Raw genomic sequence first — 17,077 nt, 5'->3', positions numbered from 1 at the left:
GGAGGAAGATTCTTAAGCTGCCACACACGAGGTTTGACAATTTTAAATGATCCAATGACGCCTCGGTTTTTCTTTGATCTTTTGTTGGCGATATATTGCATACTATGTGATATTTCAAATATCACATATGTGATATCTGAAATATCACATGGCATTTCTGATTGGTCCATGCCTCAGTCTTGAGGCGGGGCCAATTTCAAATGTAGGCGTGACAAATGAACAAAGACAGGAAATGCATTTCAAACAAAATTTAATGAAATACGAGTGCCGTTTAGAAATTTTCCGTCTTCTTTCTTCACCTTGTATGCACGTACAGCCCTGCTGCGATGTACCGTTCTGTCCATAATGAGTTGTTCATCAAAACCTGACCAAACAGAATATAAAACCCTGTTCATATCTTATTAAGTAAAATCTATTTTAACAGGTCAGTAAAAAAAAGCATACATTACATGATTACATATAAAATTTCAGTCATTTAAAAAAAAAAATGGTTATACAGATTACGCTAAATGTAACAATATACTTTCGTTGCACAAAAATCCTATCATAAACAAAATCGTGATGAAAATGATAACAAGACGAGTTGATAAAAATACCGATTAACCGATTCATTGATTTCTTTAAACAATTTCACGGATTTTGAAAGGATTTTGTGACATTGTGAACGTCGAAATTTACGAAAAATATTTCATTTCACAATTTGTTCAAACGATATGATTTTAGACTTACCTGCTTGGTAAAGGGAAGTAGCGCAGGTCCTCTTTCCGGAATGGTTTATGTAATTTCCCTCGAATCCTGCAGCCTTTCACATGTTTTTCACATTACCATTCAGTTCATTTACAACAATTGGCTGAGTTAATTCCTTGGTATCAACTATTCCAATGTCAGTAGCTACCGTGTCACTATCTTCAAGTTCATACTCATACTTATCTACGGCCTGTGATAATGTTATATCGTCGAGGTCAGTGAACACATCGACATCAGTGATCAGTACATGATCCGTCATGGTTGACAGTCTCACCAGAAATGAATGGGCTACTGTGACAGAAAACAAAACGTGTCAGAAATTGGCGGGAAACATATCACAGTGACAGGTTCTGATCAATTTTATAGCTCCACCCCTAGGCACGTGGGTGGCAAAACCTCGGCTGCCATTGGATAAAACAGATACAAAATGGGTACTCGTGACGTATCGCATATATCACACTCGTGCTACGCACTCGTGTGATGTAATAGATACATAATGGGTACGAGTGATGTATCGGATATATCACACGAGTGCGTAGCACGAGTGTGATATATGCGATACGTCACGAGTACCCATTTTGTATCTGTTTTATCCAATGACAGCCGAGGTTTTGTCACCCACGTGCCTAGGGGTGGAGCTATAAAATTGATCAGAACCTGTCACTGTGATATGTTTCCCGCCAATTTCTGACACTTTTTGTTTTCTGTCACAGTAGCCCATTCATTTCTAGTGAGACTGTCAACCATGACGGATCATGTACTGATCATTGATGTCGATGTGTTCACTGACCTCGACGATATAACATTATCACAGGCCGTAGACAAGTATGAGTATGAACTGGAAGATAGTGACACGGTAGCTACTGACATTGGAATATTTGATACCAAGGAATTAACTCAACCAATTGGTGTAAATAAACCGAATGGTAATTGTGAAAAACATGTGAAAGGCTGCAGGATTCGAGGGAAATTACACAAACCGCTCCGGAAAGAGGACCTGCGCTACTTCCCTTTACCAAGCAGGTAAGTCTAAAATCATATCGTTTGAACAAATTGTGAAATGAAATATTTTTTGTAAATTTCGACGTTCACAATGTCACAAAATCCTTTCAAAATCTGTGAAATTATTTAAATACATCGATGAATCGGTTAATCGGTATTTTTAGCCACGCGTCCTTTTATCATTTTCATCACTATTTTGTTTATGATAGGATTTTTGTGCAACGAAAGTATATTGTTACATTTGACGTAATCTGTGTAACCATTTTTTTTAAATGACTGAAATTTTATAATATGTATCATGTAATGTATGCGGTTTTTTCACTGATCTGTTAAAATAAATATATTCTACTTAATAAAATATTAACAGGGTTTTATATTCTGTTTGGTCAGGTTTTGATGAACAACTCATTAAGGACAGAACGGACATCGCAGCAGGGCTGTACGTGCATACAAGGTGAAGAAACGGCACTCGTATTTAATTAAATTTGTTTGAAATGCATTTCCTGTCTTTGTTCGATCATTTGTCACGCCTACATTTGAAATTTGCCCCGCCTCAAGACTGAGGCATGGACCAATCAGAAATGCCATGTGATATTTCAGATATCACATAGTGATATTTGTGATATTTGAAATATCACATAGTATGAAATATATCGCCAACAAAAGATCAAAGAAAAACCGAGGCGTCATTGGATAAATATCCGATACATCACTCGTACCCATTATATATATGTATCTATTACATCTTGCCCAGTTCGGTTGTCTTCACACTTGTGGTTGAATAGCTACAATACAATGTTGTTGAATACAATGTTGTTGAATACAATGTTGTTTAATACAATGTTGTTTAATACAATGTTGTTCAATACCGGATACTATTTCATTAACATGCTTCAATTGGAGTCTTTGTTGAAATTTTACGTTTTAATTTTGCTTCAAAATAAAAGATGTGTTTATTTCCTATTCATGCATCTTATATAAGTTTAATGTGTATTTTTGCTTTATTCCAGCAATGTTACGGTAACCTTTGTCACGAGGAGAACGGTAAATATTACAACTATATTCTAAAACGTATATATCGGGATCCTTTCGGTATACATCGTAACATAACCAACGACGTGAACAGTTGATTTGAGCATACATATACCACACCCGATACACTAGTATTAATATAAGTTTTCTTCTAACAATAATAAACAAAAACGTTATTTATACATAAATACTTCATGAGAAGTGAACACATTTGTATATCATACCAAGTGTCATGAATTAAACTTTCTATTTTTGTTAGCTAACGTAAAAGTACAAGGGGGAAGCTATCTCGTAGAAGGCGATATCTTGTGCGAGGATGATAAAATAAACAAGGTTGGTATCATTTTACATTTTATATCCCTTCTGGGTTTTAATAATTTCAGATCTAAGCGTCACTGCGTTATTGCTGTTTTTAGTGTTTTTGTTCATTTTGTTATGTTTGAATGGTGAGATTCGGTTAAAAGTTATCAAGAAACTCAATGTACCGCATTTAGTTTTACGATAAAAGGGCAAATTACGTATACTTATGCAATGTTCATAGTCAGCGCATTCGTAATCTAAGCTGTTTATAGCAACGACGAGGACACATTTTTGTCACTATATTTTAACTTTTCAGCTTCCAGGAACAAACAGTTACGTTTTACGTTTTATCTTGATTAATTAAATCCAATTTGCATTCGCGTGTAGCTGTGTTAGGACTACTGCAGTAATCCCCACGTTCCTCACACGACTTATACTGCTGTCGCCGTGTACCTGTGTTAGGACCAGTACAGTATACTGCTGTCGTCGTGTACCTGTGTTAGGACTAGTACAGTATACTGATGTCGCCGTGTACCTGTGTTAGGACTAGTACAGTATACTGATGTCGCTGTGTACCTGTTAGGACTAATACAGTATACTGCTGTCGCCGTGTACCTGTGTTAGGACCAGTACAGTATATTGCTGTCGTCGTGTACCTGTGTTAGGACTAGTACAATATACTGATGTCGCCGTGTACCTGTTAGAACTAGTACAGTATACTGCTGTCGCCATGTACCTGTGTTAGGACTAGTACAGTATACTGATGTCGCGGTGTACCTGTGTTAGGACCAGTACAGTATACTGCTGTCGCCGTGTACCTGTGTTAGGACCAGTACAGTATACTACTGTCGCCGTGTACCTGTGTTAGGACCAGTACAGTATACTACTGTCGCCGTGTACCTGTGTTAGGACCAGTACAGTATACTGCTGTCGTCGTGTACCTGTGTTAGGACTAGTACAGTGTACTGATGTCGCCGTGTACCTGTGTTAGGACTACTGCAGTATACTGCTGTCGCCGTGTACCTGTGTTAGGACTACTGCAGTATACTGCTGTCGCCGTGTACCTGTGTTAGGACTACTGCAGTATACTGATGTCGCCGTGTACCTGTTAGGACTAGTACAGTATACTGCTGTCGCTGTGTACCTGTGTTAGGACCAGTACAGTATACTACTGTCGCCGTGTACCTGTGTTAGGACCAGTACAGTATACTGATGACGCCATGTACCTGTGTTAGGACTAGTACAGTATACTGATGTCGCTGTGTACCTGTGTTAGGACTAGTACAGTATACTGCCGTCGCCGTGTACCTGTGTTAGGACCAGTACAGTATACTGATGACGCCGTGTACCTGTGTTAGGACTAGTAGAGTATACTGATGTCGCTGTGTACCTGTGTTAGGACTAGTACAGTATACTGATGACGCCGTGTACCTGTGTTAGGACCAGTACAGTATACTGCTGTCGCCGTGTACTTGTGTTAGGACCAGTACAGTATACTGATGTCGCCGTGTACCTGTGTTAGGACCAGTACAGTATACTGATGTCGCCGTGTACCTGTGTTAGGACGACTGCAGTATACTGATGTCGCTGTGTACCTGTGTTAGGACCAGTACAGTATACTGCTGTCGCTGTGTACCTGTGTTAGGACTAGTACAGTATACTGATGTCGCCGTGTACCTGTGTTAGGACTACTGCAGTATACTGATGTCGCTGTGTACCTGTGTTAGGACTAGTACAGTATACTGATGTCGCCGTGTACCTGTGTTAGGACTAGTACAGTATACTGCTGTCGCCGTGTACCTGTGTTAGGACCAGTACAGTATACTGATGTCGCCGTGTACCTGTGTTAGGACCAGTACAGTATACTGATGTCGCTGTTTACCTGTGTTAGGACTAGTACAGTATACTGATGTCGCTGTGTACCTGTGTTAGGACCAGTACAGTATATTGATGTCTCTGTGTACCTGTGTTAGGACTACTGCAGTAGTCCACATGTTCCTCACACGACCTATACTGCTGTCGTCGTGTACCTGTGTTAGGACTACACGACTGATATCACCGTTCTGCTATAAACACTCATAGTCGATCATGATGTCATCTTTCCATATGGATGCCTACAAAATCCATGCTTTCGAACTCTGCGTTTAATGTTAACTGATCAACACAGAACGTAAGTTAAGCACTTGAGGTTGAATAACTAACTTTCTCTCCGTCTTGTAGGCCTATATTTACATAAACTTACATATTTACATTATATAGCGAAACTGATATTATGAATGAGTATTTCTGAATAGAAATTTCTTCAATTTAGGATCACAAAGTGATAGAGAAAGGGACACACAAATGGGGACCTGAAATGAAATATCAGATTGATGGACGCTTTGGTAAGTTGTTTTTATACATACCGGTTATTGAATTTGGTAAGTTGGTTTATATATACAAATGTACCGATTATCGAATTTGTAAGCTGTTTTGTATATACCGATAATTTTAATTTGTAAGTTTTTTTTGTATATATACAGGTAATTTGAATTGGTAAGTTTTATTGTATAAACCGTTTATTGAGTTTGGTAAGTTGTTTTGTATATACCGGTAATTGAATTAGGTAAGTTGTTTTGTATATACCGGTAATTGAATTAGGTAAGTTGTTTTGCATATACCGGTAATTGAATTAGGTAAGTTGTTTCGTATATACCGGTAATTGGGTTTGGTAAGTTGTTTCGTATATACCGGTTATTGGGTTTGGTAAGTTGTTTTGTATATACCGGTAATTGAATTAGGTAAGTTGTTTTGTATATACCGTTTATTGAGTTTGGTAAGTTGTTTTGTATATACCGGTAATTGAGTTTGGTAAGTTGTTTAGTATATACCGGTAATTGAATTAGGTAAGTTGTTTTGTATATACCGGTAATTGAATTAGGTAAGTTGTTTTGTATATACTGTTTATTGGGTTTGGTAAGTTGCTTTGTATATACCGCTAATTGAGTTTGGTAAGTTGTTTAGTATATACCGGTAATTGAGTTTGGTAAGTTGTTTTGGATATACCGGTAATTGAGTTTGGTAAGTTGTTTTGTATATACCGGTAATTGAGTTTGGTGAGTTGTTTTGTATATACCGGTAATTGAGTTTGGTAAGTTGTTTAGTATATACCGGTAATTGAGTTTGGTAAGTTGTTTAGTATATACCGTTTATTGAGTTTGGTAAGTTGTTTTGTATATACCGGTAATTGAGTTTGGTAAGTTGTTTAGTATATACCGGTAATTGAATTAGGTAAGTTGTTTTGTATATACCGGTAATTGAATTAGGTAAGTTGTTTTGTATATACTGTTTATTGGGTTTGGTAAGTTGCTTTGTATATACCGCTGATTGAGTTTGGTAAGTTGTTTAGTATATACCGGTAATTGAGTTTGGTAAGTTGTTTTGGATATACCGGTAATTGAGTTTGGTAAGTTGTTTTGTATATACCGGTAATTGAGTTTGGTGAGTTGTTTTGTATATACCGGTAATTGAGTTTGGTAAGTTGTTTAGTATATACCGGTAATTGAGTTTGGTAAGTTGTTTAGTATATACCGGTAATTGAGTTTGGTGAGTTGTTTTGTATATACCGGTAATTGAGTTTGGTAAGTTGTTTAGTATATACCGGTAATTGAGTTTGGTAAGTTGTTTAGTATATACCGGTAATTAAGTTTGGTAAGTTGTTTAGTATATACCGGTAATTGAGTTTGGTAAGTTGTTTTGTATATACCGGTAATTGAGTTTGGTAAGTTGTTTTGTATATACCGGTAATTGAATTAGGTAAGTTGTTTTGTATATACCGGTAATTGAATTAGGTAAGTTGTTTTGTATATAGCTGTTATTGAGTTTGGTTAGTTGTTTTATACATACATATGTACCGATTATTGAGTTTGGTAAGTTGTTTCATATGTGTACCTGTTATTGTGTTTGGTCAGTGTATTTTAGATATAAGGGTTATTGAGTTTATTACAATGATAAATTACTATTGTTCTTGTTTGTCGCTTGTTGTTATTAACGTTCAGGGCAAATGCAATCTAATTAAAATTATACTTGTAATTTCCACTCCTCTACGATACTCTAAGATACACTGCAATACAAGATCTAACAATGCCCCGTAGGAGGTTATCTCAGCATGACCTTTGAGTTCAGCCAATCAACGCGCTGCCTATAAAATTATCGGTGTGATTTCATTCTTCGGAAGTATAAATACTTACACAACGTTCCCGAGGTACATGTGTATTCCGATGGTCGATAGCAAATGTAAACAACATGGCTTCAAACACTTCAGCTCACCAAGATACCTCACCGAATTGATAATTTAACAAACGTTTGCTGTCCGTTTTGTTTTTCCTTCATCGTAAGAGAGATAGACAGTGAAGGCAACAGCGCCATGAAAAATGAGTTTGAAAGGGAATACTGTATAATTATAACGTTTACGGTAACGATTTTCGAAATCCAGTTCGCAACAAAATCCGTCCTGTCGGAGAGACATTGTTTACTCGTTATCTGTTCTTATTTCAATGTAACGTCCAGAGGATTAGCAATATTTTCATTACCGTGGCTATTAACATAATGCAGTTATGCTTGCGAAATCTTGCGTACAAGCATGCATTTCAAATCAAGCGCTGAATTGAGTCGCAAATACTAAGGAAGGCTCGTATAAGATTCTTTGTCATTGGTTGATTAATGACATCATTGGCCAGTTTTCATTGGCTTATATTTGAAGCTCGAAGGTCATGTTGAGATGACCTTCTACGGGGTATCGTTAGATCTTGTATTGAAGTGTATCGTAGAGTATTGCAGAGGAGCGGAAATTACAAGTCTAATTTTAATTAGATTGGGGCAAATGGCGATTATTATCATTTTAAAAGCTTAAGCATCTCAGATCATGTACCTTATTATTGTTACATTATTGTAAATCACTCGCAGAACCATTGTCATTGTCACGCATGTACATTGTACTGTTGCTGCTTGCAACACAAAGGCATACTGAACATGTTTATTGTGATGGTTAAGGGGCATCTAAACAGCAAATTCAGTCAAAACAGTGATATTTTACAAGCCTATACATTCCTACTAAGGTGTAATTTAACAGAAGTAACATGTTGAACCTTTAGTAAGTATCATGGCAAACCATGGGACTTGCTGTTGACATGTAAGTTGATAAGGTGTTTGTAAATTTCAGCAAAACAGACGAAAAATGCATGTTTCAGGGGGACATAATTCGCTCATTTGTATCACATATATTGAACAAACTAGCTATGTCGTTTTGCTCACAGGTGTCTAAAGCACAAAACACATGTAGATACATTGGTTTGACCAGATTTGACTTTATTATATGTATAAACACAGGTATTTCAAACATCGAAAATGCTCTTATTAGACACTATAAACAACTCTGAAAACGGCAAGAAGACTGCTTTTAGAGAAAAAAAAAATGTAAAATATGCCTATTTCTGAAAAAGGCCACAAATTCACCAGTTTAATAATTTGACTTAAACAGTTCCTTGTTACTATGATCAGAAGTATCAAATATACTATATGCCATATTTGTGTAATATTATTCACAGCCGGCATTTGCATTTCAAGGTCAAAACAAAATAAGCGGTTATACTTACATAAAGTTAATCCGGTCAAACAAATACTCCTACCCTGTGCTATAGACAATTGTGAGCAAAACAGCCTGGCTATTTTCAAGTTTGGTCATTTGCGTGACTTAGAATTATTCCATGCTGCATTTTACCACAAAGTAACTCTATAGAAGAAACTGATAGCATCTACAGCAAATCATTGGTAACATTTTTGTATATACTACATGACTATATTTTGCAAATATGTATATATCTGTTCGTGTTTCGTATACAGGTGACTCTTAATGCGTACTTACGCATCCACTATATCATACATTCATTAACACACCTTAGTTATACAGAGTCACAGCTCAATAAACGTCCATCTTGTTTACGGTTATCATGCCAGTGTCAGAAAGCAATGGTATTTCACAAATTACCTAGGAATTGTTTTTGAATGATATAACTGAAAAAATACCTTTGATACTTACCATTATGTCCAGTCCAAAACCGCGCGTGAAGAGTTTCTTAAAAGTCACGAACATTTCTGAAAATAACGTAAGCATCATCTGTAACTATCTAAGAAAGCACAATTACTTTCAGAAAATTATAATTGTCCCCCTATATTATAAAATATTCTAGTAAAGTGTGCTGTTAACTTATTGAAACTAGTGGTTGAGGTGACTAAACTTTGCTGTTTTTTCGCAGTTTTGGACTTTACCTTATGTTTAATATTTGTCATTTATCTATCGCTCACTATGAGGCTTTTCATGCTTTCCAAAACAGTGCCAAGAGGATTCTTAAAATATCGTTATCATAAACATAATTACAGATCACCGTTCAAAGATGGCCGTGCAAATGCACGTAATGTACATTCTTGCTATAAAATCATGATGTTTTAAAAGTCACTTCATCTGGATTAAATACTGGACAAACTATTCCGTTGTATAGATGTCATTAAGTGTCTACGGAAACTTAATACTGCCATGTCAGTTTTCTCCTATATCGAAATTTCGAGTTATTATCTAACAATGTCTGGTGGCCTTTATCCGCTTCCGTACATGTAGGTGTCAACATTTTCATGTTCGCTAACTAAATGACCTGTTGAGATGGGAAAGGGTATTCCGCAACATTCTGGGGAGAAAACAATGTGAATGATGTGAGAACTATAATCAGATAACTGTCCGTTTCCTTCATTTGGTAAGGTTATATGGTAACAATGCAGAGTATATGGAAATATTTGACTAAGACTGCATCAAGGTTCAATACTGGAGATGACGTCTATCTATCTATCTATCTATCTATCTATCTATCTAAACAAAACAAAAACAAATAAGAAAGCGAATGAGATGGGCTCATCTACAAATTAACTACAAATATGAGCATTTTCGAACAACATTATAGGTATTGAAGTGACCCTTTCATAGGACCCTGTCCTCAAAATGCAAAAAAAAACAACGTATTATGTAATGTTTTATCATTTTGTACACAGACGACAGAGCAAAGACAATCATCAGAGACACGCTGATGAATCTCGAAACTAAAGTCAAGAAAGATGCATTGGGATGTAAATTTTCCCTGAAGGAAGAACGTCCCGAAAATCAAAGCCAGAGTATCTTCTTCGTGAAAGGAGACGGGTATGATATATAGATTACCTTGTATTATAAATATAGCCTTTAAGTTTCTGGTATAATTATTTCAGTAATATCTTATAGCAGTTTAGAGCGCTCTCCTCACAAATATCGGTAAGCGACCGGGGTTCGATTTCCTGAACAGACATGAACGTTTATAGATATGTCGTATTTTGCTCTGTTTACTCCGGTGTCTCCTTACTCCGGTGTCTCTAAGCAATTCTCTACATGCCAGTTTTATCACATATTTAGCCTTCTTTTTTTATATAGATTTTTTCAATGGCTTCGCATAAATAGATTGTGACGTAGTAAAGACAATGATGTTACGTCATGAACTATAAATGATGCAGCAAAATGGCTGCCTCCATTTGATTTTTCTCCATTTTTTTTAATTTTAAAACAAGTCAAAATGTACGTTTTTTCTTCATACTGTACATGTAAAACGTATCTTATAGAATAAAGACCGTGTTTAAATAGATTAAATAGCACATGACCTATTGTGATTCCCAGAGTACCTAAATAGATCGCTAAGGTCCATTTGTGCGCTGTACGTTGTGAACGGATGACTAGAATATTGCGTGTATATAGCCAATCCATAACATATGAAATAAAGTAATATTGACATAGATAGTCATTTTGTACTACCTATAAATGTATGTCTCTTTTCGGCGCTCTAGTTTGTTTACATTTTACATTGAGCGGAACGTAGTAAATCGTTTATTTTACACTTTTTCCTCCAAGTGAAAATATTTTATCTCAACATTTCTATCTTTATACTTTTAAAATACTTTATATTGCATAATAATTTGATATTAAATGTATCTTTTAAATATGATCAAGAAAAAAAATGCTATTAAGAAACATAACATAATACCAAATGGATATATCTTGATGATTCGAAATCCAAACTTTCGGGATACTTAGCGGTGGTTCAACCACATGAGCTAAGCAGACTTGTTATAAAATGAAGTTTATATAAGGTCTAATGCTAAAACTAAAATATGTCATCGCACTACAGATTTTCAATTTTCGATACCTGCGCAGTTGAGAACCACTTTTTTGGAATAGGATTCTAACAACGATTTTAAAATGGCCTCTTCCCTTTACGGTAATGATTATAATGAAATAACTATATAACACATTTTTGTCAACAAATACAGAACTCACCTTTCAATTTCGGATAGCACAAACTCGCCTAGCTCGAAGTTGAAATTTTTGTTCGCCAAAACTCGTTTAATTAAATCTCATTAAGATCCTCTAATGAGTTGTTTTAGGGAAACATATTTTTAAATACATTACGTATTTATGATTCTTGAAAACCGCTCGCGTAGACAGTACATATCTTATGTATGTGTCAATATACATCGGGGAATAGGTGGAAAATATACACTAAGAGTGCTTTTAAGTTTTATCTCTTAAGAAGTATTGTAGTGAAAATCGGGGGAGTTATCTCCCTTGGTTGGAACTCATTCCGCACGTGAGCTAGTATATAATCCCGCGGGGTGTCAGAGAGCAGCCTCTTTGCTCCTGAACCCCGCGATGTAAACATACAGCCACTAAACGTGAGTACTTGTCACTACATTGTTTGGGTTTTGGGATACGGGAGCATTCATTAGTCTTTTAGAGAAGGCTGGTGATATACCACACCAGTTTTCTCTACAGTATATCGAAGATGGTATCATATGTAATCACTACTATTTTAGCAAATCCAATATTCAGCAGTATCGTCACTATATACTATTAAGGTATCGAGAAACATTTAAAACACATTATTTTTCAACTGCGAAACAAAGTTGTATCCACTTACAGGTATTGTTGACCTTGATGGTAGCATTGCAGTGGTCTTACTCTAGGAGGATACCCATTTCATGTCCACCCGGGAAATCGAACCCCTATCGCTTTTGTGAAATGAATTTTGTTATCACAGCGCCATCCGGTGAGTCAATTATACTCCTATCGTTGTTCATAATCATAATGCACAGATCTTGGTTGGTTAACAAAATATTTATCTTTTTTATAGATATTACACTGCAGTAGGGAAAACGGCTAGCTCCTCTTCGCCACATAATATAAGTCTTGCTGCAATCGAAAAGGGTAAAAGCGGGTCTATTGTTCACGAGCTGATGCACGCCATGGGATTTTGGCACGAGCACGTGAGGCCAGACAGAGATAAGTACATCACAGTCAACAAACGCAACATAAAGAAAATGAAGGAGATCTACTTCATTAGACTGAATAGTAATGAAGTGCAGGGGGACTTTACCGACATCAAATATGACCCGTGTTCCCTTCTCCATTATGGAGAATATGCCTTCAGCAATGCAAAGGGGAAAAAAACCATAACTTCAAAACAAATCCTTCCAGATGGTTGCGAAATGGGACAGAGACGTGAAGCGACTAGGTCGGATATAGAAAGAATAAGAAAAATGTTCAAGTGCGAGACGAAAACAGTAAGTTTCATATATAGATATAGGGTTTTCGTAGTTTCATATATTGATATCTTCGCCTTACTGTCTGAGGGCTTTTCTAGTTTCATAGATAGGCTTGTTTGCAATGCTTCTGAGTTTTTTCTAGTTTCATTATTATATACATGTGTTTGTAATGCTGTCTGAGAATTTTCAAGTTTCATATATAAATATGTTGACAGTGCTGTTTGTGGGCTTTTCTAGTTTTATCTATAAATATGTTGACAGTACTATTTGAGGGTTTTCCTGGTTATATAGTAAATAATTGTGTTAGGCTATTTGGGGACTTTTCTAGTTTCATTTAAGAATTGAATGTTGCTTAGGTCGATTTAAGGGGGTATTTTATGGCAAGCCAAGTTGTCATTTCTTCGTGGAGCAATGTTGATCCAGTATTTTACAAAATTATATAATACGTGTATATCTTATTTACCATATCTTATATATATATAAGATGCATATATATACATTGTATCTTATATAATTTGGTAAAATTCTGGATCAACGTTGCTCCGTGAATAAATGACAGCTAGGCTTGCCATAGAGTTGCTCTTGAGACAAAGGACCTCTTTTACGAACAATAGAATTTTACCAAACCAGTTATTTGTAGCACATTGAGAGCGAATACTTGAATTAGGTTTGAAAAATTCAGAAGGTCCAGGGGTCTGTGCTTTGGCCAAAATAAGCTAGTGTTGCCCTCTAGAGATGTACCGCAGTTTTTAATCCAATCCAAAACTGTACCAAAAGATTATCTTATGTGGTCTAATGCTTTTATTTAACTAAGGAGTATGATTACTGCATATATACAAAATCAGGCATCATTTTGAAGTGAGAATTAGACATTTTCCCCTTGGTTTTCCTGAACATTTTCATTTTTAACTGTGTTTTTGTTGAAATTTCATTGAAGCCTATATGTTCAAAATCATACATTTATGTTATTTTTTCTGATTCAGAAAACTATTACTGCAAATTAAGCCTTTTGAGACCCCCACCCCTTCCTCCAATTGGCCCATCGTACTGTTCGGCCAGCAGATCGTACAGAAGCGAGCAGGCGCCTTGCATGTGCATTTTATTTATTAATACACATATAATGATGTTGATCAAATTCATGGACACATTATATAGATTAAATTTTGTAATTTCATTGAGTCCAACTTGAGTAGAAATTGAAATATATAAAGATGTGTTGGCCGTGTTTTCTTACGGCTTTTTCTAGTTTCATAAATACCGTAGATGCCACGCAGTCTGAGAGGTTTTCTGGTTTCATATATAGCCAAAATATATTCAATTTGTCCATTATGTAAAGTTTGATAGCTGCAGCATTATCTATATAGAAGAGCAAAGATTTCAGCGTTGAAAAATAAGATCATACGGGAGCAAGGAAATGAAGTAGTTTTAAAGCGTTTCCTGTTTCACAAATGACATCTGGTTGCTCCCGTAAAATCAATGTCATTGCGATATAAGTGCAGCCGTTGACTAGGCATATTTGAGCATTCAAAGAGGAAGTATAATTGAAACGCATACCGAGAAGGCTTCAATTCTGTCTAATTGAAATGATGTAAAAATGAAAAAGATCGTCTCTTGTCGAAAACAGTTTTTTGAAACATACCCTGTGTATAGAAAGTTGAGCCAGGGATAAAATGTCTGGCAGCCACTGATTGGGCAGTATGTTATGAAGTGACAAAATAGATATGTAGCCTGATAGGTTACTGTCCATAAGAAATGTTGATATAAATTTCGTAAGTCTGATTGAATTTCCCCCCAAAAGTTCAGGTCATAATAGTTAACTGGTAAACATTTCAGAATTTTAAGATTTTTTTCTACGAAATTCATCCATTTTCAAAATGGCTACCCTGGACAAAATTTGAGCTGAAGGACCCAAATTTTTTTTATTTTTTTTTTTTTTATTACGTGTTATATGAGACCCTAAACTTTCGTTATAAACCATAATTGCCATATTGAATTCAAGAATTTTAATGATATACTCAAAAACGTTAACACTAAAGTCTATGGAAAAACAATTGGTTGGTTGATCCCTATAGAATACCTTTGAATATAGAGATGATTATCATCCATTAATATTTACCTGACAGTGGGGCTTTTTTAAGAAAAAGGTTAAAACTTATCAGTTATTTCTCTTAGAAGAAGCTGGTACCTCTCTGGTTTCGCTGTACCAGCTTAAGATTCCTACAATTAAAACACATACTGTTTTATCTGTGTCAATCTGTGTCAAAATGTTTCATGAAATGTGATTCCGAATCTTACTTCCTTTCAGGGGACCGGCGAGAAATCTGGACCATAAACCCATACATGTAGGGCGAAAGAAGACAAATAACATTGTTGGGGTGTTGAGCTTAATGGCGACATTTTCAGAAATTGTTACGCCGATTGCTGACATTTATTTCTGCAATATTTACGCTTACTAGTTACAGTGACTATATTTGCAGATGAATACAAAAAGTATTTAGGTTTTAATTAAGTATAAACTGACAAATTTTATTTATTTCATAATAAACTTTGATTCCAGATGACATATGAGTGTTTAAAGAAATGATTTTAGTATTATGTATCTATTTTATTAATTTATGTAGATCTTTGTGAATTCTAAAATAATTGGTTAGCAATATATAATTATGTTTCATAAAAATATTGTAAATAAATCCCTTAAAACAGTATTATTTTATGAAAATCCCGTTATATATAAATTAAATCTGCAAGTATTGCATTTTCAGTAGTTTATTACTTATCGTCGGACTAAGCATAATTAATTTATCACAACAGTCATTTCAATACTAGTTACACATAGGTCAAGTTTTTACGATGGTATTTTCACATTTTTATATTTATCCAACGGAAATAAATGAACATAGAAATAATGATTGATTGGAAGTAAATATCATATAATTTATAAAGTATATAGAATATGTAAACGCAACTGTTTTCATGACATATTCCGGATGTAAAATTAAAAACCGATTAGGTATAATAGATTACCGTAAAGTAGTAAAAATTAGGGGCTAGTGATAGTTCGCAGTTGTCCTAGCTGGACCTAGTTCGCGGTTAATCTATTTCACGCAGTCACGCGTTAAAGAAATTATGTAGTAAACAACTATATGCATTTGTTTGTAAATAATCGCTGGGTATTCATATCAGCGCTATATTTAATGACCGCGAAAGTGCAAAATTAAATATCACTCGAATATTACCAGCTATACAATATAGAGAGCACCTTTTCTAGTAACACCATTGTATTTTACCACTGTCATTTTTTGAATCTCTGCTTTATACTGTACTTAGTTATAATCCTATTTCAATGAAATTGAAAATGGTATTAATTTCGCCACGATCATATACTGCTTGAATCCGGCACAGTTTATTTTTTGAATTGTTTATTGTTAGTATCTGATATGAATGATGTTAACCTATTATTGATATTTATTTTCCCCGAAAAATAATTAAGTTCAAGTAGACTAATATATTCAATAAATATAAAGTGACATGAATGTATGTTGAATTAATGGATAAATCCCTGTATATAAATGTATGTTCTATACAAGATGTTATGTGATGTTTTTTCAGTATTTAAAAGACATACATTTTCACATGTGATCAGATTTTGAAAAACCCGAAATTCATTAATTGAAGATAAACTAAATAATGTCACGTAAAGTTTTTCGTTGTTTACTATGTTTTCATCAATAACAGACAATACAGTTCGGTTTTAAAACACGAAAATGTTGAGATATACTTATCTTTAATGACATGTATCTAATTTTGTCTTTGGTCTACAATACCTCCTGCTGTGCTGCTTCTGTGACTGTTGAATTATTGTCTCCGTTTCGTTTTCAATTAAAGCATTGTTGCTATCAGTTGTGCGTTGTTATATGCATATAAGTCAAACCATTGAAATGAAAATATGTTTGATATAACGGGTATGAAAACAAGAAAGTATATATTTGGGTAATATTTGCGGCATTATTTCCGTGTGGTAGCGTGAACCAGCAGACATCTACAAGTTCTTCAACATGATCCTTTGGTAGAAAAAATGGTTAATTAAACAATAGTGTCACACCAACATGTTCATAAAATAATTATCACAATTAATATTAAGATGTAAAATGGTTCAACTTATTAAAATCAGTAACGCATTTCCTATTATTTTCACCTAAATAGTCACACCCTACATTTTCAATAAGATATCACAGAAATATACGCACAATAATCCATGCTGAAAGTTAGCAGTGGCTAATGTATTCAGTAAAAAAAAACATTGGTTAAGTTATTCATTCACACATGACTTGAGTCGACATTTAAAAGA

The 17,077-nt window shown here is 35.0% G+C and overlaps 1 protein-coding gene and 1 long non-coding RNA gene across 2 annotated transcripts; one reads left to right on the top strand and one right to left on the bottom strand.

Moving 5' to 3' along the window:
* Nucleotides 1–233: 233 nt before the first annotated feature.
* Nucleotides 234–1,192, bottom strand: LOC117328702. Its single transcript, XR_004533024.1, has 2 exons — nt 730–1,192; nt 234–364 (listed from the first exon to the last, which is right to left on the bottom strand). It is a non-coding gene; the product is annotated as an uncharacterized LOC117328702 (long non-coding RNA).
* Nucleotides 1,193–2,674: 1,482 nt separating this feature from the next.
* On the top strand, nt 2,675–16,628 carry LOC117328690 (zinc metalloproteinase nas-4-like). The gene is made up of 6 exons (XM_033886180.1): nt 2,675–2,793; nt 3,041–3,114; nt 5,393–5,465; nt 10,159–10,303; nt 12,318–12,747; nt 15,035–16,628. The coding sequence occupies exons 1-6, from the start codon at nt 2,697–2,699 to the stop codon at nt 15,059–15,061; spliced, it is 846 nt and encodes a 281-aa protein (XP_033742071.1). The 5' UTR covers nt 2,675–2,696; the 3' UTR covers nt 15,062–16,628.
* The last annotated feature ends 449 nt before the right edge of the window (nt 16,629–17,077 follow it).

The sequence above is a fragment of the Pecten maximus genome, chromosome 1, assembly GCF_902652985.1.
Source record: "Pecten maximus chromosome 1, xPecMax1.1, whole genome shotgun sequence".
Taxonomy (NCBI): domain Eukaryota; kingdom Metazoa; phylum Mollusca; class Bivalvia; order Pectinida; family Pectinidae; genus Pecten; species Pecten maximus.
The sequence above is the reverse complement of the archived record's forward strand: the minus strand, read 5'-3'. Positions and strand labels throughout refer to the sequence as shown.